Below are 20,593 nucleotides of genomic sequence, written 5' to 3' on the forward strand. Positions count from 1 at the left end.
TAATAATTCAACGAATTTAAAAAAAACTTATTGTGTATTGTAAATTTGATTGTATTGCCTAGCAGTGGCTTCCCTATCATTTAGTAATAGTTGTAATTGATATTATTTGTCTATGACATATAGTGTTAACAGCAAGCAGACCAGTGCCCAGAAGAAACTGCCCCTCCACTTACGCACACAATGTACAACCACGTGTACCTGAGCTCTGGTGTTTCGGACAGCTTCGGGGATTCGAGAAAGAAGGCGAATGTGAGTTTTTACTATAGATCTATACTATACATCAGTGGTCTTTAATCTTTTGTTTTCATCGATCCTTTTTGACAGCCTAATGAAGCTCGTGGACCCTTTCTATGCAATATTCCTCAAAATAACGTTCTTAAATGTTAGTTAAAACAGTGTTGAAAATCCTGACTCGCTTAAACATAACGTATCAAACAGAATGAAACATCCGAATCCTCTAAGACTTTTTTAGTTTGTACTCTAGCAAAGTTTTGATACTGGTCAATTACACCATGTAATTTTATTTATTTAATACGACACACATGTTAATCATTCATATGTATGTAACGTTAAAAAATGTACTATACAGATGTAATTTAAACTACGTATCGCAAAAGATTAGGTTGTCCATTCATGTGTGTGATTGTACAATGAAAACGCGGCGTATGTTTAAGGCATTCTAGCAAGTACGTTTGCATTTTTGATGAATTCCGGCTGTGCTTCGCGGCTTTTTGGCGGGTTAAAGATTTTGTCGGTATTTCACGAATTATATTAAAAATTTAACGAAACGTAAGGATGGGTGATAAAGACGGCGGTAAGAATAAGATTCGTTGTTTTGTAACCATGTTAAGTTTTCTAATTGTTCATATAATTACAGCGGTCGGTTGTTCGTTCAAAGGACGCTTTCGTATTATAGTAAACAAGATTACTTTAAGCGAGAAATTTATATAAATTCATTTTTGTTAGAAATAAAATACGTTTTTCAAAATCGGATTCACCTTTGATATTGAATTATGGCTATGATCAAACGTTAAATGTTTCTGTATTGTGAAATCAAAAGGTTTAAGAAAAAGATTCGTATTTACTGACCGGCAGGTTATATTATCGCGAAAGTCACCGATTTTATTAATTGAAATTTTAATCGATACTAATGTTACGTTATATCTGATTTTCCTTAAACAATTAAGTTAATCTATATAGAATATTTTTTTGTATAAACTAAATATTTTTCAATTTGATATACCTACTTTTTCATCATTTTTTAATAAAGTTATGCGATGTAACTGTTTGTGTTTAATATTTACGTTTACATTGATATTTTATAAGTATTAATATGTTTACTCCATATTCTATTTCATTGCAGAGACTTTTGATGATGCCGTAGAGGAAAGAGTTATCAACGAAGAATATAAAATATGGAAAAAAAATACTCCCTTTTTGTACGACCTTGTGATGACACATGCTCTAGAATGGCCATCTTTAACTGCCCAGTGGTTGCCTGATGTAACAAGACCAGAGGGAAAGGATTATTCTGTACACCGCCTTATACTGGGTACACATACTTCGGACGAACAGAATCATTTACTTATTGCTAGTGTTCAATTGCCAAATGAAGATGCTCAGTTTGATGCCTCTCATTATGATAATGAAAAAGGCGAGTTTGGAGGATTTGGTTCTGTTAGTGGGAAGATAGAAATTGAAATAAAGATAAATCATGAGGGAGAGGTAAACAGAGCACGATATATGCCACAAAATCCTTGCGTAATCGCAACTAAAACACCATCTAGCGATGTTTTAGTATTTGATTACACAAAACATCCTAGTAAACCAGATCCAAATGGTGAATGTCAGCCTGATCTAAGGTGAGTAAGCAAAAAATATCTTTTTGAACAAAGTTTGTATATAGTTGGTATATCTATAAATTTTATTTGCTAACACTTAATTAGATTGAGAGGACATCAAAAGGAAGGTTATGGCCTTTCGTGGAATCCAAATCTCAATGGATACCTGCTCAGTGCGTCCGATGATCATACCATCTGTCTGTGGGATATTAACGCGCCACCTAAAGAAAATCGCGTTATAGATGCGAAAACAATTTTTACCGGGCACACGGCTGTCGTCGAAGATGTAGCTTGGCATCTATTGCACGAATCTTTATTTGGTTCTGTTGCAGATGATCAAAAATTAATGATATGGGACACAAGGTAATTATTTATCATTATCGTCGATAAAACAAATAGGTAGAAAATATGATAATTTTTCAATAATTTATAGGTGTAACAATACCAGCAAACCAAGTCATACGGTCGATGCTCACACTGCTGAAGTTAATTGTTTAAGTTTCAATCCGTATTCGGAATTCATTCTTGCGACCGGTAGCGCTGATAAAACGGTGGCGCTCTGGGATTTAAGGAATCTTAAACTAAAATTACATTCGTTCGAATCTCATAAAGACGAGATCTTTCAAGTACAGTGGTCACCGCATAACGAGACGATATTAGCTAGTAGTGGTACAGATAGGCGCCTACACGTATGGGATCTTAGTAAAATTGGCGAAGAGCAGTCTAGCGAGGATGCCGAAGATGGTCCACCCGAATTACTGGTACATTCGATATTTTTATTCTTGGGGACAGTGATTCGTACTGTAAGAAAAGTAAGTCATGTGTCTGTTTGAATTTTACAGTTTATACATGGCGGCCACACAGCAAAGATTAGTGATTTTTCATGGAATCCAAACGAACCGTGGGTTATATGTTCAGTGTCAGAGGATAATATAATGCAGGTGTGGCAAATGGCAGAAAACATTTACAATGACGAAGAACCGGATACGCCAGCCAGTGAACTAGAAGCTGGTGCTTCATAAACCGTGAGAAATAATAAAGATTAAATTATTTGATATTGACATTTTCTACCAACATAAACGTATCCTCGCGCGAAACCAACTATCCGAACTAGTATAAGGAAAACGTTAAAACGAAAAGATCTTCAAGAAGCAATAACGCCTATTTTTATTACCAATTTGGAAGTCCGTTTGCCAAGTTATGTGCACATTTACACAAATGATTAACTGAGCGTCGAATATCCGTGTTCAGTGTTTCCTAGACGTGATCGATGCTTGTATTTCCCTGATCCTTGTAAGATTATAAGACACATTATGTATGAAATTATTGGAAAATCAGTTTTTCCGTGGATTCTGTGATGTAATTTCTTACGTTCGTATAAAGTTGCGTCCTAAGTTCTATGATTTGCAACGAAAGGTTAATTTTTTGGGTTTGATCTTATTGGATACCGTAATTAGTGTATTGGTTTGAAAACAAATAATTATGTAAGACAAGATTGTTCGGTAGTAGGAAGATTTTTATTCGAATTTAATCAAGTATTATTTGTTTGATAACTCAAGCATTACGGTAAAATGTGTTATTTCTCTGTTCGAAACGATAACAAAAAGGAATGATATACGCACGCATCGTCGCTGGTATTTATACAAGAGAATATTATTTTTTTCTGTTTATTTTTGTATCGTTTTGCGTTATTAGTGTCGATATATTTCTACTAAATCAGCGAGGGATGGAAACATTGTAGAAACATGTAATGAAAACACAACGAAGAAGTGACGAGTTTTCGACGATTGTAAAGTGATAGTTCATTGTTTCCCTTTATGTTCGACAGATGCAGGTATCTTGGGTGTCTTTTAATACTTTAAATAATAAAGTTGACCGTACATGTACAACTTTTCTTTATTCGTTTTTCCTTATTTCTTGTCTTCTTCTTACTTTTCCATTAAATATATCATCGTTGCATCGTCGTTAGGATTGAAACTATTTTTTGGCACTTGGTAGAGAAACGTACGAATACACGATCCTCGATTAAATGAACGCGTCCAAGGATCGCGTACCGAATAAACTTTGTTCCCACAATTATACAGCCGTGTTCGAAAGCTCGTTGTATATTTCGTCGAGCAATGAATTTTCGCAAACCGTGTCTGGTCTGTGCAGAGACACTGCATCGACATCGACGGTATCGTCCAAGCTTGCAAGTCTGTAAAAGTAGGAAAGAGGATTTAAGTTTTAATGATTGTTACGTTCCAAGTTTATGTTGATTAATCTCGGATCTTTGGTGTCATTACCAAAATTTGCGTGTTAAATACACGTCGCTTATAGAGCGTGACCTCTGCCTGTTGTGCATGCAAAATGAATCTTTAGCGAAATAGAAAAATGGCCAGGAACAAGTTTATACGATTTTGGCGTAGCGTTTTCGTTACCTCTTATTGACGTTTTGTCGTTTAATGCCGTCGAGCAAGTTGACGATTGGCGGTGTTAAAGTTGGTCGAAATATCTACGAGAAAGATTGGTAGTAGGTAAATTTTAACAGAACAAAAACTCGATAATTCTTACCGTGACGGGAGCGCTTCGCATTTCACGAAGATCGATGTTTCTGAATAAATCATGAACGAGAAGCTCTTGGATGATTTTTTGACGATTCGTTGGTTCACCGAATATAAATTTCAGTAACTCGACAACCTGTATACGTGAACGGTTCGATCAGTTTCCTCTGGCGCGAGGCAGGTCCGTGTATTTTTTCATGGACTCGCGAATAAATTAAACAACAATCGGTCGAAGCGCGTAATTTAATTTTCGTCGTCGACTAAACGTTGCTTCTTTCTACGACTACGCAAATATCGCTACTGCTAAAATTTTTACGAGCCCATGAAAAAATCGGACCGAACGACAATACTGTATGTTAAAGAAAGAAAATGGAAACGAGCTGACGAGGGTGTGTGATAAATAGATAGATAGGTAGATAGATAGATAGATAGATAGATAGAGAGAGAGAGAGATTTGTACTTGTGGATACATTTCAAGATCCGAGAGATGTACGGAATTCGGTTTAAACGATCGTAATTCGTAACCAGCGCACATTTCAAATAGCATATGACCTAGAAGGATATTTAGACAGTGAAAAATAACGATGCTTATGGCTCGATCGAATAGTCGATAGAAATTTATCTTACCGAAACATATAGTGTCGATGGAAGTGGTTGGTTGCGACATTCGCGACGTGATTACCGGATGTATTCGACTGGTGAATCCGAGAAGCGTGTTCTCGAGGCCGGCGAGCCGCGCGACACCGTTTTGTACGAGCACGTTTCCCGAGTGCAAATGGGTCACGGTTGGAAATCCTCTTTCTTTCAAAAAAATCAACGCTTCCAATACTTGACGTCCCATTTGTTGAACCTGAGGCAAGGGGAGTCCCTTACCGCGAGAAGCGTACTTTTGGCCCCAATCTTCGTTCCAGCCGGTTCTTTCAATCTACCGAATAGCACCGACAGCACGTTGGAAAACTCGTCATTTCTCTCCGTTTATATTTTTTTTTTTCATTTCGCGGCTACTACCCAACGCTACCGTATCGTTACTCACCCCGTATATCAAGTCTTTCAGACTACCTTGGCTGATCGGCTGAACCAGGATAACGTAATTCTGATTCTCGTATTCGAGAAAATCGATATCGAATATAGGACATATGTACGGATGTTGCAAGGCTAAGAACAAATCGTTTAAGATGTTTTTCGTCAGGGGAGAAATGCTTAACGAACAGTTTTTGCTCAATGGAGCTAACGTGATCAGTCGGTCGGTCTTTAGGGAGTTGTCTCTCACCGCGAACCAGTGTTTGTCCATTCTCGAGCCTGAAATATCACCGAAAAGATCAAAAGACTTCGGTACTTTAATTTTTTTGCGAAATTAACATTCACTGGCCCTTATTAAATTTACTAGTATCGAATTAATACTAATATCAAAGTCCTTGCTCTACTAAACTCTGTCGTATCGCAGACACATGCCTGGCTGGCTACTTTGGTTTCTTCTTGAAACACACTACCGAGCCAGGTGTACACGGATAGTGGATCGGGTCGTCGTTGAGGCCGTGGTGTACTCCTCGAGGAAGGACACTCGCCGCAGAATACTTACGTACGCGTTTACGTGGTCGTCTTGCACGTATACTGGAAAATAAAAGTTGCGCCGGAGATGCAAAGGGGGGCGAGCTTACCGAGATTATTCAGCTGCTTGATGAGACTGTAGCGCGGCGTTCCTCGGATATAAACCTGACAGATTGATAAGGCACGGTCTCGGGATCTTCTCTCCATTTCCATGTACTCGCCAACGTCCTCGCAAACGGACGGTCCGTGACCCAGTGCCGTGTAATTGTGTCTTCCATTTCTGTCGTGTGCAAACAACGAAGAAATTTAGCTCGATCTTGTTCCCTTTCGCTACCAGGAATCGATTTCCGCTCTTGCAAACGCACAAAGTTCTTTTCCATGTGCCTTTTAGTACGTTGGACACGAAAGTATTCCAACGATGAGATATTTAGAAGTAATCGTCGGTCTCTAACGATCTTTTGTCTCAAACGGAAGATATGGCACTTGTTGCTAACAATAAGTGACCATCCCTTACACTTGTCGACACAATGCAACAACGAACGGGGTTCGTGCCCAAATATCGAGCTTCCACTACCTTAAATTACCTCAATGATGAAGCAACTATCACAGGTATTTGCATACCTGACATAGGCAAGCCTACTTGTTGTTGTCTGAGAGGTAATTCGCGTCGGAGGTAATCGTAACGAAAAGTTTAAGGAACGAGAATGAAAGTAGAAGTAGTAATACCTATCGTTCGGAAAATCATAATCGTGTTTAACAACAATTTCTTGGCCGGGTGAATGATTTCCCGAGTGATCCCAATAATGGATTAGACTCCAGAAGCAACGACTACAAACTGGATCGACCGCGTTAGCGTTGCCAGCGAGCAGCCATCCGTGCCTACGAACGGAAGGGTTTCATCCAATTAGACGACAGTTGTAAAATAATATCGAGGTTGTCGACGTACTCTCGACGCCCCACGGCTTTCGATTTTTCTCCAGTTCGCGAATAAACTAAGCTTATCCCACCGAGTCGAAATTCTCGAATTCCTGTTAGCCTCCGCCACCTACGTTTACTTCCATATAGGGCTTGGACTATTCCAACAGTTTATTATTCGGATTTATATTACTTAAAATCGATAAATACGTGTGAGGAATTCGGAGAAAAAAAAATTTCACTTGAAATTTTGCTTTCCTTCTATCTTTTTAATTTGATTGCGAACGGATGTCACCTAAACGATCGTGGCTGCGTTGTCGGTATTCGTTTCCCTCGAAATTTAACATTCTGCAAGCAATCCCTGTGACGGTCGTCAGTGTACCGTGATAGCGTCTCAACGGTCTGCGTCGTCATAATTAAAAGTTTTAATCGGGGCTTGGCCCTACTTAAAATTCCACGTGCACGTTATTTCGTTCCTTACTATGTACGAATAGTCGCAGCCCTACTTTTTAATACGGATAGAGTGCAGTTTTCACGGAGTTTTCACTCATCGCGTCGACGCGTTCCGATCGAAAATCGTTTGGATCAACCACGTTCGTAGGCACTGTTACTTATAGTGATCGCGCGTTTACTGTTCAACAGTCGAACCGTTTGTAAACGAAAAGCTAACTTGGGTACTCGTGTATCGTGTAGTTGAGAGACCGAAGGATACTCGAGGTCGATCGATAGTCTTCGGTGAAAGAAATCTTGGAAACGGTGTCTCGTTGGATATAGTGTTAACAGATTCGATTCGAAGCGCAGGTAGCAACACAATTCTGCTGTCGTTAGCTGTAATCGAGTAACTCTGCTGCTATCGATCGTACGAAACGTTTCTCTTTCTCTCCCTCTCTTCCTTATTGGATAGGTAATCGATAATATTGGGTTGTTCGAATAATTTGAAACGAAATTTCTGTTTCCCCAACAGGTGTGTCGCGAAACGCTTGCAATAAATTAACCCTCGCTCAGCGGACTCCGGGTCCGTTTAGACCCGTGCAAATTATTTCTATCAGAGTCGTGAATACACAGGATAAACAAGAAATAACATTTTTTCGTTCGTTTTTTTTCTTTTTTGAGAAAATCGACATCAAAGAGGAATCGGGTACTTGGACTTTGGTGCAAGTAGAAAAAACGATTAATGGTCAGACGCGTCATCGGTAAAACTTTCTTCGGATGTAATTCATATTTTCGTATAGCTAATGCCGATTCTTTTGTCAATTCCACGATCGTTGTCGTACAACGCTATTATATAGGGTGGTACAAGTGCCAACGAGGCTTTGTTTTCAAGGAAAACAACTTTGAGAATTTGTCGTACGTAGAAAGTTTATAAAAATATCTGTTGAGTCGAGGCAACCTAGCGCGCGTGCCCAGGAAATTTTCGAATTTAGCGAGTCCAAATTTCGGCATTATCCTAGTTCCTATACTAGTTTTGTCACAGTGTGTAGCTAGACTGTTGGAATTACCTGACATCGGACTCCTTGCAGCCCCTTGCGGCAGACACGCGACTAAATAATATTTTTGCTAGATTGTCGATTTTATTAGTCAACTGGTAGCCCTTCTCATCGTCGCTGTCTTCGTCCTCGATGCTCGCGCTTCTTCCACGGCGCAGAGTTCCCCGTGCGGATACTATAGCCTCGGAATCGAGTTCGATGGCACTCTGGGTCCTTCGATTGACGGCGCGACGTTTTCGCCGCGTCTTCGGACGTTCTTGCCAGAATCTGTCGTGCCCGGTGACCACCGGTTCCTTGTGTTCGTCGTCCCTCTTGTTCAAATTCTGATAGAGATTGAACATTTTGCGCGAGTTCCCTGCCCCGCCGCGCGCCGTTTTGGATCGTCGACCGCCGTATCCGCTCCGCCGGGTAATAAATAATTCCCTATGCCTTAGTTTGCGATGCTTCAACGTGCCCGTTGCATCGAACCGTATACATACGCGGTCAAAGGGGCGTTCGTCGTCACCATTAGAGGCTCAGCGAGTCCCGACTTTCATTCAGACGATTCTACGTCAGACAATGAGCTTCCCTTTGATTCTCGACGCTTCTCAAAAACGAAAATTCATTTTTCCATTCTTCTTGACTCTCTCTAACGTCGAACAAGTCCGTGAAACGCGTGGCATCGTTCGATGCAGGACGATCGTCCCGAAGGATCGCACGATATTTCGTTGTTCTTCCTACGCGGTGTTCCCTCGGTCGTTGTAAATCGTTTTCATCGTTACTACTATTTTAGTTCGTCCAGTTACGCGGACGATTATATCGGGAAACGAGGTTCGCCCGTGTACGCGATTTCTCTCTACCGAATTTGGTCCCCCGTTGTCAGCGACTAATCGCCGGTGTTAGGCCAGAGATAGGCCTTGCACTACGATGAAAGAATGGTTTGCAGAAGTAGGGTAAGAGTGCAGGGATGCGCGCGGTACTGCGACACTACGAACCGCGCGCGCCGCGACGCAAAGCGTCTACCTACCCACCAGACCCGGCTGGAACACCGACGAACACTGACCGTCGACTCGCGTTCAGCACCTGCTTTGCAGCCCGGCCTGACTGACACAGATTCGCTGCACTGGTAGTTGGACAGCTGGTACGGTTCACCGTGGGTACTCTTCACTGCGCAATCACGCTCTTGCCATTCGCGAACGGGAAAGTTACGTTTTCGAATGAAGAGCGCCGACGATAACGATATCCGTCCGCTTCGTTTATCCTCTAACGTTTCTACGATTTTTTACGGATTCGTACGTATCGTAACTCGTCCGAGAATCGACCTCTTCTTCCATGAATTTATTTACGTATCTCAGCCTGCATTAATTGTAAATGAAATTAATTAAAAAGAAATATTCACGTAGAGAGAAATTTATATTCGTACGAGTAGTTCATTGTGCAATGCACGTTTAATCCTTCAAGTTCCAAAAGTCTATCACGAATATCTGAATGTTCTTTTGTTCTTCCGTAGTTAGCTTCTTCCTTCCTTCGCGAATTGTAGTAGGGCAACGTCATCGATCTGGATCTTCTCTCGATCGTCCGATATTTTCACTGAAAATCATGGTTTTCAACAATTGATAGCGATCGAGGACGTGTTTAGGACGAGAAACTCTATAAGGATAACGTAGTGGATATTGCAAAACAAAATTGGTGTTGGACAGTGTAATCGGGTTTCCGATGCACGCTGGAATAGTAAGAGATTAAGCTGCTACCGTCGACTTAACGGAAACCTCACGATTAAGCATTCGGTACTGTCTGGCCTGATGTAGCCTGTCGCTTGTCTTTTTCCATGGCTGTCAAAATATAATAAAATGCGTCGTGGAAAAATCATTATGGATGTTTCTCTCCCGTAACAAGGCCGAAGCATTTATGTTTATGCGTAAAGTAACTTACCGGAATGCACGTAAGGTTCTATCGAAGTATTATTCGTTCGCAAACAAAATTAGGACAGCTTGTTTTATTGTTGCAAATTTCGAATGTCACAATAAGAATAATGACGATTCGATGGTTTCTGTAACTTCATTTCGTTCGAAGCTCGTCGAGTTGTGCAACGTAACGTTGTAAGAAAATATGAATCCGATTAGATTTGGTTAAAACTAGGGCAACTGAGCGTGTTTCAGATTCCTCTGACCCCTGTGCTGAACTCGAAGACCGCGTACGAACTTTAATCTCGCTTTGCAGTTTTATGGCTGCACTCAGGGACATTTGAAGAAATTTGCTACTTATTGTTAGTCAGGAAAATATCGTTTTCGAAACTACTCTGTTGACTGATTAACACAAATTTATTTTTGTACAATGTATAAACAGTTAATAAACATAATCAGTCAATAAACATAATGCAACAGTTTATCCATAATGTGGATCAGTGGAGATTCTTCGATTTTTCTCGTGCGATCATAGTTTTAAACTGCAACGGCCAATTTTGTATTGGACGTCCATTGTAGACCTGCGCGTAAACGATATTGTATGTCGCTTATTCTATATGTACGCTATTACAGTAAGTCATCCACTTACGCGGTTAATTCGTTCTGAAGCTTTTAAGTGTGGGACAAATTGTATAAATATCAAAATACGGTAAAATTGTTTAACTCAAAGCTACGAATCTGCGTAACTCGAGGACTCACTGTACGGAAATAAGTATAGAATATGTTATTACTTCCGACATAAATTCCAAAGATGCGCGTCGAGAAAATTCATACTCTGCTCTAGGTCCCCATTTATATTCAATTTTTGATGAATCTTCCTTGTCCACGACTATCTTCTCGAGATACTTTTGGGCAACAAATATCTGAACACGCAATAGGGTTGGATCAATATTATTCTTTTTTCGAATTTGTAATATCGTGCAATATCTTTATCCCTTTCTTCTTACCTCGTCTATATAGTGTACAACATTGCCAAAGTAATAGTGATGGGTGTTGTCTGAGCATGTAATACCCAAATTTCTAAGAAACTGCCACAGTGATTCTAAAGCGTTTTTGAAAACGTTAACGGCATATTTTCATCTCTCGCGATTTTCTTCGGTAACGTTTAAAAGTTACCTTTGGTAGAGGATCCCTCGAGCATAAAAATGTGCGTGAGCACTAAAAATAACAGTACTTGTTGTTTACTTTGGGAATCAGACGGACGAATGTGCAATGTCGCGTTATCTATTTCGTTTGCCAACATGTATTTGTTACCCTCCAGTTCCACCAGACGGTATCCAAAAATCTATCAATGCGTATCATTATGCAAACCAAATTGTAGTAAATAACGCGAAATTAAATTTTCGATTATACCTTTGATAATATATCTTTTGCTTCAGTCATCACTCTATGAAAATGTTTCCCCTGATTGCCAAAGACGTTCTTGATTATGCGTGATTTACTTATAATCTGTTTTTTCTTGTCTAATGCAAAAAAATACTTTATCAAGGTACAGACATGTTGATTTTCTACTTCGTGAGCCATAAACAGTTCTTCCTCAACATGTTCCCTTTGATTATGCCTCATTGTTTGATTATTTCTACTTCTACTTTGAAGAGGTTGAGACAAACTGGTAACATTATTGGTTCTTGACCTGTTGCTTGTTTGTGACAAAAATTTAGTTTGGTGTACGCTTGACTTCCCTTTTTGTGGTAAACCTGCGCAACCAAATAGAATTGGTCTAGTTTATATGGATGTAAGGAACAGGAAACGTGAATTAAATACTTTATTGTAGTGATTTTTAATCTATGATCCACGGAGCCCAAACATATCTAGGCGTCTACAATCTTACATATAGAAAGTCAGGATTTTTAACACTGGTTAAAATATATTGATTCAACTAATTTTTAGAAACGTTATTCTGAAAAACGTTGCATATAAGAGTCCACGAGTTCCATTAGACTATTAAAAGGGGTCCGTGGAAAAGAAAAATGTTAAGAACAAATGCTCTATTGTTATTACGTACCCATTTTACACAGTAGCCAATAAAAACACGTTATTTAAAAATACAATATACATGTAACGTGTAAATCTGACAATTTAGGAAAGAATTCTTTATTCAGATTATATTTCGAGGTTAAGAGTGCACGTTACGCGTGTTCGAATAACGCCAAATCTTGTTTACAATACAATCACAGACGAGGTATATCTGACTGCCATACCGCCTGAAAATTTGGAGGCGATTTTAGCGTCCTCTTTTCATGGATGGCGGTCAGTTGAAAAACTATTCACTGAATTAGTATTGACGGGCAGCAGCTGTAGTGCTGCTCATGGATACGTACAAAAAAGTATTAAATAACATTTCCGTACAGCGACACATAAATTTATTAACAATCAAAACCGAATTTTTAAGAAAAATCGACAGGAGGTAGGTGCCTAAATTTTTTGACGAAAAAAGAAATTTCAAATCGTTCTGAAAAAATTATTTTCGATTGTGGGGGTTAATTACAATCATTTTTGGTGAATAGACATACCCCCGAATTCCTACGCACTTTCAAGAAAAAAATTCTTTACCAAAAATATAATGTGAGGTTAGAATGTTTTCCTGAAAGATCATGCGTATGTTTCAAACATCATAACTTCTGATCGGATTGAAGAATTTTAATGTTTCTAAAGGCAAACAACGCGTGTTTTGGCGTAGAATATGTAAAAATTTCAAGACTAATCAGAATGTTGTTCCGTAATCACGTACAGTGATAAAAACCCCATAAAAATGGTCCAATTTTCAAATGGCCATAACTCCTACAATAGTTAATGACTTTCACTTTAGTCTGAAAGTAGGGTTCATGGATACCTACAAAAAAGTATTAGACAATATTTTCTTACAGCGTCAAACAAATTTATTACAAATGAAAAACGGTAGGTGTCTAAATTTTTCGACGAAAAAAAATTTCAAATCGTTCTGTAAAAATTATTTTCGATTGTGGGGGTCAATTATAATCATTTATGGTGAATAGATATACCCCCAAAATCCTACGCACTTTCGAAAAAAAAATTTTTTCCCAAAAATATAATTTCGGGCTAGAAATGTTCTGTAATTCACGTTAGGTTCCGCAACTTCTTTACCAACGGAGATGACCTTCCTTATCGTTAGTTGGAAATTTTTATTTGAACTACAGATGAGATACAGTGTAGACGTTTCATTTTATGGGTTTTGATGTCATTCGAATTGAAGTACCAATTTGATACGAAATCAGTGGTTTTAGGACAACTTCGTGCATTTATCTGTGAGAGGAACATCTTTTCTCTGAATCAGACGACCAGAGGAAGGCAACTGACGGTCATATTCTTGTCAGGTATAATGCATAACCTATTAACAGCTTTTACACGAGATTAGACAAGATATTCATACGAGCGTAAGCACAAATTTTTATACGTTCCGTGCCAAGTCATTTTTGTATTACTTTGTATATATTTAGGTCAAGTATACTTAAAATAGTATATGGTGAAGAGTTTGCCACTAATTTAAATTGTTTCTCGTCTATGGCAACGGATCGCCACTTGTCATTTCTTACTGTGAAGTTCATAAATCCACCATTGGTGTCTTGGCGTTTGTACGCAGGTGTTTTCATCTGCGTAAAACGGCAAAATTGGGTAAATTTTATTCACGAATAACGATTAAAGATGTGAGATTCGTTCGTAAATTAGAACTAAGTTAAACAAAAGCGAGTTTACTAATGAATGTAATATTTTTATTCGTCATTCGTGATTGAAATTTGTCCAATTTACGGCTAGTCGGCATTTCTTGATCGATTTTGATTTGTGGGTTAGAGTACAGCACGGTAAAAGTGGCGCTACCTTCATCTTGTTAGTGGTGATATATCGATTACATAGCTAGACTCTTATTATTGGTAAGCATCACGAATGTATTATTTGAAATTTTATGTCGTAAAATTTATACATATATTCTCTGTTGTGTAAAGTACATATACGTGTTACGTCTTTTATTATTGTAATATAATAATACGATCGCACTCGTATTAGGTTGTTTAGACTCGATATATGAGACATAAACGTAAATTATGGTTATAGCGTTCAATTTTAATCGAAAACAAGATGGCCGTTGCCATGGTTACGTCGCTTGTTATTTCGCGTAGTGACGAGAGATGCGTGTCAAAGGATCAATTTTCACAAATCGTTACCGAAAGAATGACGAACAACACAGAAAACGAATAATAGTGGTGTGTATTTCTACTCGTATTAGGTCGTTTAGACTCGCTATACAAGTAAACGTAAATTATGATTCTAGCGTTCGATTTTAATCGAAAACAAGATGGCCGTTGCTATGGTTACGTCGCTTGTTATTTCGCGTAGTGACGAGAGATGCGTTTTAAAGGATCAATTTTCGCAAATCGATACCGAAAGAATGACGAACAACACAGAAAACGAATAATAGTGGTGTGTATTTCTACTCGTCGTGTTTGGTTTCAAGATGGTGTAAGAATACAAGGTATAGTTAATGCATATACGAGGTCGCATTAAGTACATATTTGTCAGTGAACGAACAACGAATTTGTTACGTTTGAGGTAGAAATCGTAGAAAAGTCATTCGTTTTGTCTATTCGCTGATAAGGCGACTGAATCCATAGTGCATTGTTATATCTGCATATACAGAACAAAATTAATCAGTAATTAAATCGTAATATAATCATTATTTATGAATCCCCCATTTAGAACTAGAGAATTTAAAAATAGTAAATGTTACAGGTGGTTCTACGACGTTCGATCGAGATTGTCGACCATAATATTGCCTACTTTTGCAAATAAATGTTCGACCGGAATTGACATTTTCTACAATTGACAGGTCAAGACTGACAACAACGGGTAAGTGATTTTATGTATGTACTTAACAATAATTCATTGAGAATCTCAAGTTTCAATGACCAAATCATGTCATAAACATAGGTGAGAAAAACGTGTTTAAAGTATTGTTACTGTTTTCGTGAAATAAACAAATATGAAAACAAACAGGGAGTATAGATACAGGATATTCGAGAAGAATTGGTATTTTTAAAGATTCATAGTAGAATAATTCCTCAATAAAGCTTTTAAGGACCCACGTTTATACAGCGTTTTCGGCCACCCCGGAGAAAAGTTTTAATAGAGGATTCTAGAGGCCAAAATAAGACGAAAATCAAGAATACCAATTTGTTGATGGAGGCTTCGTTAAAAAGTTATTAACAATTAAATTCAAAAATTTCAAATCGTTCTGGAAAAATTATTTTCGGTTGCGGGGGTCAATTACAATCATTTTTGGTGAATACACATACTTCCGAAATCCTGCCCACTTTCGAGAAAAAAATTCGAGTAAGTGCTGAAAGTTTTGGGTGAAAAAAAAGACTTTCGAATCGTCTTGGAAAAATTATTTTTAATGGCAGGGGTCGATTACAATCATTTTTGGTCATTACATGTACCCCTGAAATCCTACGCATTTTCGAGAAAAAAATTCCTTACCGAAAATCTAATTTGAGGCCAGAAATGTTTGCCCGAATTTTCATGCAAATCTTTAAAACGTCATAACTCTTGAACGGATTGGACGATTTTAATGTTTAAAAAAGCAAACCACGCGTATTTTGATGGAGAATATGTACAAATCGCAAAAATATTCGAAAAGTTGGTCCTTGACCACACAAAATGAGAAAAACTCCATAAAAATGGTCCAATTTTCAAACAGCCATAACTCCTACAATAGCGAATATATTTCAATGAAACTTTTTTCTGAAGTAGAGCTCATGAGTACCTACAAAAAAGTATTAGACAACTTTTCTGTAGGGCGTCAAACGAAATTACTAAAAATGAGAAAGTAATTTTTATGAAAAATCGACAGGGGGTAGGTGCCTAAATTTTTCGGCGAAAAAAAAAAATTTTAAATCGTTCTGAAAAAATTATTTTCGGTTGTGGGGATCAATTACAGTCATTTTTGGTGAATAGACATACCCCCGAAATCCTACCCACTTTCGAGAAAAAAATTCGAGTAGGTGGACAAATTTTTCGGCGAAATTAAAATTTTTCAAATCGTTCTAAAAAAATTATTTTCAATTACAGGGGTCGATTACAATCATTTTTGGTCATTACATGTACCCCTGAAATCCTACGCATTTTCGAGAAAAAAATTCCATACCGAAAATCTAATTTGAGGCCAGAAATGTTTGCCCGAATTTTCATGCGAATCTTTAAAATGTCATAACTCTTGAACGGATTGGACGATTTTAATGTTTAAAAAAGCAAACTACGCGTATTTTGATGGAGAATATGTATAAATTCTAAAAATATTCGAAAAGTTGGTCCTTGACCACGCAAAATGAGAAAAACCCCATAAAAATGGTCCAATTTTCAAACAGCCATAACTCCTACAATTGTGAATATATTTCAATGAAACTTTTTTCTGAAGTAGAGCTCATGGGTACCTACAAAAAAGTATTAGACAACTTTTCTGTAGGGCGTCAAACAAAATTACTAAAAATGAGGAAGGAATTTTTAAGAAAAATCGACAGGGGGTAGGTGCCTAAATTTTTCGGCGAAAAAAAAAAATTTTAAATCGTTCTGAAAAAATTATTTCCGGTTGCGGGGGGCAATTACAATCATTTTTGGTGAATAGACATACCCCCGAAATCTTGCGCATTTTCGAGAAAAAAATTCAGTACGGTCGGAACTTTAAACGTTAATAACTATTTAACAAAGCCTTCATCAACAAATTGGTATTCTTGATTTTCGTCTTATTTTGGCTTCTAGAATCCTCCATTAAAATTTTTCTCAGGGGTGGCCGAACACCCTGTATAACAGTTTTTTTTGTTACTTAGGTCTTTATATTGACAAAGTTTGGCTATTCAAATTTGAGATACGCTGTATAAAGAATGAATTTCACACAAAATAATCTTTCATATTGTTAAACTTAAAAATCTTATTACATTTGGCTGTGTAATTTTTAATTTGTGCCCAGAACTAATTGTAAGCTGGACTTAGTTCATAGTGATATGGTTGTAGTTAAAGTATAAGTTTCTTATGATTACTTGGCATTGCGTTGCGCGCGTGATACATTTTTGGATAGAACGTCGTGTTGATGTAACGTACCAATGAAATTGTGGTCAGGTAACAAGCTTTGTTTACATCCAACTTGGTCTTCTGAGGGAACGTAAGGGGGTAGTAGATCCTTAAGACGTTTGAGAATAAAAGAAACGCATATAGATTTATTCGTGTGAAATTTTCATCCGGGACAAGGATTTTGCTCATTGTTGGTCTCCACCGACAGCGTCCAAAATGTCGTACAGAGGAGAGCGTGAAAGGATCGATGCGATGCGACGCGAACGAACGAAGAAACGCATCGCGTATCACGTGGTTTGTAAAAAAAACGTGCTCTGGTGGCTGTATTCGGTTTTTGCCGGAGACTCTGTCAAACGGCTGGCTCCGTTGGTTCTTTCTCGAACACCCTGTACACTGGTCTGCGCGCACCGTCGCGAAAGAGCGGAGGAAACTGGCTTGTATGCGAGAGCTTGGCGCCACACTGTCGCATCCTATATACAGAATCGCTCTCGCACCGACTACACGAGGAGCACATACTTGGACAGAACACGTACGCACTGCGTGCCTACGGGGGAGAGATAGAGAGACAGATAGCGAGGGAGTTGCGGCCGATTCTTGCAAGAGAACGGTATCGTTCTCTTTGCTCGTTCTTCCTTGTACTTGGTCTTCCGTTTCTTCTTCGCTTCCTTTTATTAAATTTCCACTCCCCCCTCCCGTTAGTTTGCTACGGCCGAAATGTTTATTGGTTTTCCAAAGTTTCAGTTTTACGGTCCGATTCGGTCAGACCTTGGATCATCGACACCAGGGTTCTGGAAATAACTGTTTCAAACTGTTATATTAGGTCATACCCATAAGGTCGTGTCGAATTTTGCACTAGAACTTGAAGCAATATTTTAAACGTACCATGGAATTTTAGGGTAAACGATATACCACTTCTCGTTTATCAACCCCCTCCCATTACTTTGATTTTCCATTAGAATGGTCAAAGAGAGGTGCTTTTATATAGTAAGGAAACGAAAAGGACTAGCTAATATTAATATGTATTTGAAATACATCGTATGTAGTCGTGTAGAAAATCGATCTAGAAATTGAATCCCCATAGAGGATGTTTGTGGTTTCTCCGGTGGCGTACCGGTAGAGAGCCGAGACGCTGCGTTAATTAAGCGCAGGTACCGATACCTTGTCACCCGCCATTTGCCATTCGTGTCCGCGTTCGTTAGGATAGTCGCGACCTACACGCATACACAAATCGGGACACAACGTACGGGCGATCCGATTTGTAGCGAACGATTCTGTTCGTCCGGTACCAAAACGCGATCGCGACCAAAAAATGCGCGCCATCGTTTTATCGCGTTCTTAAAGGCAAGCAAGGCTCGTACGCGCGCGGAAAAGGAACGCGTCTCGGTTACGATCGAACCTCTGCGCTATCGTGGCCACGTTTGCGTCTCCTTTTTTCTCTTTTGTCCCCTTTAGCCAGGAACCAACAGACGATTTGTTCTCTTCCACTAACATAGCGTCGACGTTGTTTTCGATACCAGAGAGACGGATACGTAACACGACTACATAGTAGAACAGGCATCGAGCCAGCGAATCGCCGAACCAGCAATCTAGTCAGCCAGACAGCCAGTCAACCGAGCAATTAGACGAGTAACAGCGAGCCACATGGCAGTGAAAAAGGGAAGTGGAAAATAAAGTAGAATGATTGGCTCGATGCCTGGCGCGGTATAGATGGGAGATCGGTTTTGTCTACCTACGTAAGCTCCACGATTAACGCTTCGCAGGCAACCTTAGCCGCATATTTAAAAATTTAGCAAGAGAACAATTACTTTACGCTAGAACTCTTGGATCGTACTAGAACACGTTTCGTACGGGGGATCGGAATTTCGAGGTTCGATCGTTCCTGGGGGTTACCCTGTTTCTGGTACTCGGAAAACCATAACGATTCCGTCGGGTCACGTGTTAAATCTCGCGACGAAAACCATGCGTCCACGGGCGAAAGAATCTCGGGGGAGACGAGGAGGAGGAATCGAATCGCGAAGCGACGAGCAGACCGTGGTCTCGGAGGAGATTGTTTTGCGCTCGGCTGGTATACCGCGAATCACGCTTACCAGGAGACTGCGAACAAGGTCCGGGAGTAGGAGCAAGCGTGTACGCACGCATTCGCGTAGGTCGTTCGACGTAGCGACCGGCGACCGGCGACGGTCAGCTGGCGCCAACGCTCTGGCAACCTCCCACCAGACAGTATTTCGCCTCGTTAATCTTGTTTTATGGTCACCGCTCTACCTAAATTCCGCGACTGTTTTCGTCTCCCTATGTTCTGCGTGACTCGCGACTCCGTAACTCGAGACCCGGTATTTCCTTGCATCTCTATACTCTTGGATCTCCATCTTTTTCGTCGTCCACCGTCATAGTGAACCTCCTTTCTTTTCGTCCCAAGAACCCCAGAACAATTTCAATCAGCGTAGTATCGAAGCTTCGAAGTTTGGAGAACGATTGGAGAACAGCGAAACTTCCGTATTCGTGGGTGGTTTGATTCCAAGACTTTAAAATCATTATTTTATATTCGTCTCGTTCCTCGACTATTGTTACGATTCATGGCGAATCAACTCGCGATGCATCATCCCCGGTTAACAGTTATAGCGAAAAGCCTCCTCGAGCCTTGAAAGTAATTATCGTCGCAGAATAATTGTACCGCGGCATCGTTTACATAATTCCACGTTGCGTTGGTCTGCGTTCGATGCACGGTTAGCGTACTAATCGGCCCTTGTCGAACGTACCCCGAACAAGAGACGTTTGATTGTCTTTGGACAAGATGCAAAGCATGGAATTAGTCGTTGTCAAACAGCGGGATCGCCGGCGCGTCGATGTCGACGTCGATATCGTTTGCGGGTACGGTGGAGCGCGGTAATTTCGTCGCGTTCTCTTTGTAAGAGAGTCAAGAGCCGTCCGATGCAAGGAGCCGATTATTATTCGCGGCGTGTACCCGCCGAAAATTAAGCGATGCTCATGAAAGCGGGTAAACGCACCTGCGCTCCGCAGCAGGTGCGCGAGTACAATTTCTCGCCGTGTCGGATCTGCTCGATGCAGTGTGAATGGCGACGAGTAGGCACCGCAGCCGTGCATCGCGGCCCGTTTCGTTTCTCGTTCCGTACCGTTTCTCAATTTCCGATTCGTTCGCGTTTCCCGTTACACGGCACCTTTGAAAAAATCAATTTTTATTTTATCTTCTAAAGGAAACTCGATCAACTGTATCGCAC

General features: G+C 39.6%; 3 protein-coding genes and 1 long non-coding RNA gene across 9 annotated transcripts in view; 2 read left to right on the forward strand and 2 right to left on the reverse strand.

Moving 5' to 3' along the window:
- The first annotated feature begins 129 nt into the window (after window positions 1–129).
- Caf1-55 (chromatin assembly factor 1 p55 subunit) lies at window positions 130–8,801 on the forward strand. 3 transcript variants are annotated; one of them, XM_076771388.1, is made up of 5 exons: window positions 130–249; window positions 1,364–1,862; window positions 1,947–2,204; window positions 2,275–2,602; window positions 2,684–8,801. In XM_076771388.1, exons 2-5 carry the CDS (start codon window positions 1,453–1,455, stop codon window positions 2,861–2,863), a joined length of 1,176 nt encoding a protein of 391 aa, XP_076627503.1. In that variant the 5' UTR covers window positions 130–249; window positions 1,364–1,452; the 3' UTR covers window positions 2,864–8,801. The 3 variants fall into 3 exon arrangements, with proteins under 3 accessions (XP_076627503.1, XP_076627502.1, XP_076627504.1); XM_076771387.1 differs by lacking the exon at window positions 130–249 and adding an exon at window positions 692–814; XM_076771389.1 differs by lacking the exon at window positions 130–249 and adding an exon at window positions 951–1,060.
- On the reverse strand, window positions 3,722–8,675 carry Slob (Slowpoke binding protein). 3 transcript variants are annotated; one of them, XM_076771384.1, is made up of 9 exons: window positions 8,347–8,675; window positions 6,043–6,212; window positions 5,418–5,683; window positions 5,012–5,309; window positions 4,845–4,936; window positions 4,395–4,520; window positions 4,262–4,335; window positions 4,127–4,174; window positions 3,900–4,038 (listed from the first exon to the last, which is right to left on the reverse strand). In XM_076771384.1, coding segments are annotated over exons 1-9 (1,404 nt in total). In that variant the 3' UTR covers window positions 3,900–4,037. The 3 variants fall into 3 exon arrangements, with proteins under 3 accessions (XP_076627496.1, XP_076627499.1, XP_076627498.1); XM_076771381.1 differs by lacking the exon at window positions 4,127–4,174 and having other exon boundaries at window positions 3,722–4,038; XM_076771383.1 differs by lacking the exon at window positions 3,900–4,038 and having other exon boundaries at window positions 4,108–4,174.
- A 1,814-nt stretch (window positions 8,802–10,615) lies between the features above and the next one.
- LOC143344859 (non-structural maintenance of chromosomes element 3 homolog) lies at window positions 10,616–12,443 on the reverse strand. Of its 2 annotated transcripts, XM_076771398.1 has the most exons (7): window positions 12,283–12,443; window positions 11,775–11,974; window positions 11,631–11,681; window positions 11,394–11,562; window positions 11,225–11,319; window positions 11,009–11,140; window positions 10,616–10,798 (listed from the first exon to the last, which is right to left on the reverse strand). In XM_076771398.1, the coding sequence occupies exons 1-7, from the start codon at window positions 12,284–12,286 to the stop codon at window positions 10,715–10,717; spliced, it is 735 nt and encodes a 244-aa protein (XP_076627513.1). In that variant the 5' UTR covers window positions 12,287–12,443; the 3' UTR covers window positions 10,616–10,714. The 2 variants fall into 2 exon arrangements, with proteins under 2 accessions (XP_076627513.1, XP_076627512.1); XM_076771397.1 differs by having other exon boundaries at window positions 11,631–11,974; window positions 12,283–12,440.
- A 1,796-nt stretch (window positions 12,444–14,239) lies between these two features.
- LOC143344417 (uncharacterized) overlaps window positions 14,240–20,593 on the forward strand; it is a 49,273-nt gene continuing 42,919 nt past the window's right edge. Inside the window, exons 1-3 of the long non-coding RNA XR_013080102.1 lie at window positions 14,240–14,497; window positions 14,566–14,766; window positions 15,024–15,140. This is a non-coding gene — a long non-coding RNA (uncharacterized LOC143344417). The remainder of the gene's footprint in view (window positions 14,498–14,565; window positions 14,767–15,023; window positions 15,141–20,593) is intronic.

Source organism: Colletes latitarsis, chromosome 8, assembly GCF_051014445.1.
Source record: "Colletes latitarsis isolate SP2378_abdomen chromosome 8, iyColLati1, whole genome shotgun sequence".
In the NCBI taxonomy this organism is placed as follows: Eukaryota; Metazoa; Arthropoda; class Insecta; order Hymenoptera; family Colletidae; genus Colletes; species Colletes latitarsis.

Coding starts and splice junctions, on each gene's coding strand:
- Caf1-55 (XM_076771387.1), top strand. Junction 1,863..1,946: donor GAATGTCAGCCTGATCTAAG/GTGAGTAAGCAA, acceptor ACACTTAATTAG/ATTGAGAGGACATCAAAAGG. Junction 2,205..2,274: donor TTAATGATATGGGACACAAG/GTAATTATTTAT, acceptor AATAATTTATAG/GTGTAACAATACCAGCAAAC.
- Slob (XM_076771381.1), bottom strand. CDS start 8,675: ATGTTCAATCTCTATCAGAATTTGAACAAGAGGGACGACGAACACAAG. Junction 5,310..5,417: donor TGAAAGACTTGATATACGGG/GTGAGTAACGAT, acceptor GCTATTCGGTAG/ATTGAAAGAACCGGCTGGAA. Junction 4,521..4,844: donor ATCTTGAAATGTATCCACAA/GTACAAATCTCT, acceptor TCACGTATACAG/GTTGTCGAGTTACTGAAATT.
- LOC143344859 (XM_076771397.1), bottom strand. Junction 11,320..11,393: donor CGAGGGATCCTCTACCAAAG/GTAACTTTTAAA, acceptor AAAACGCTTTAG/AATCACTGTGGCAGTTTCTT. Junction 11,141..11,224: donor TTGTACACTATATAGACGAG/GTAAGAAGAAAG, acceptor TTGCGTGTTCAG/ATATTTGTTGCCCAAAAGTA.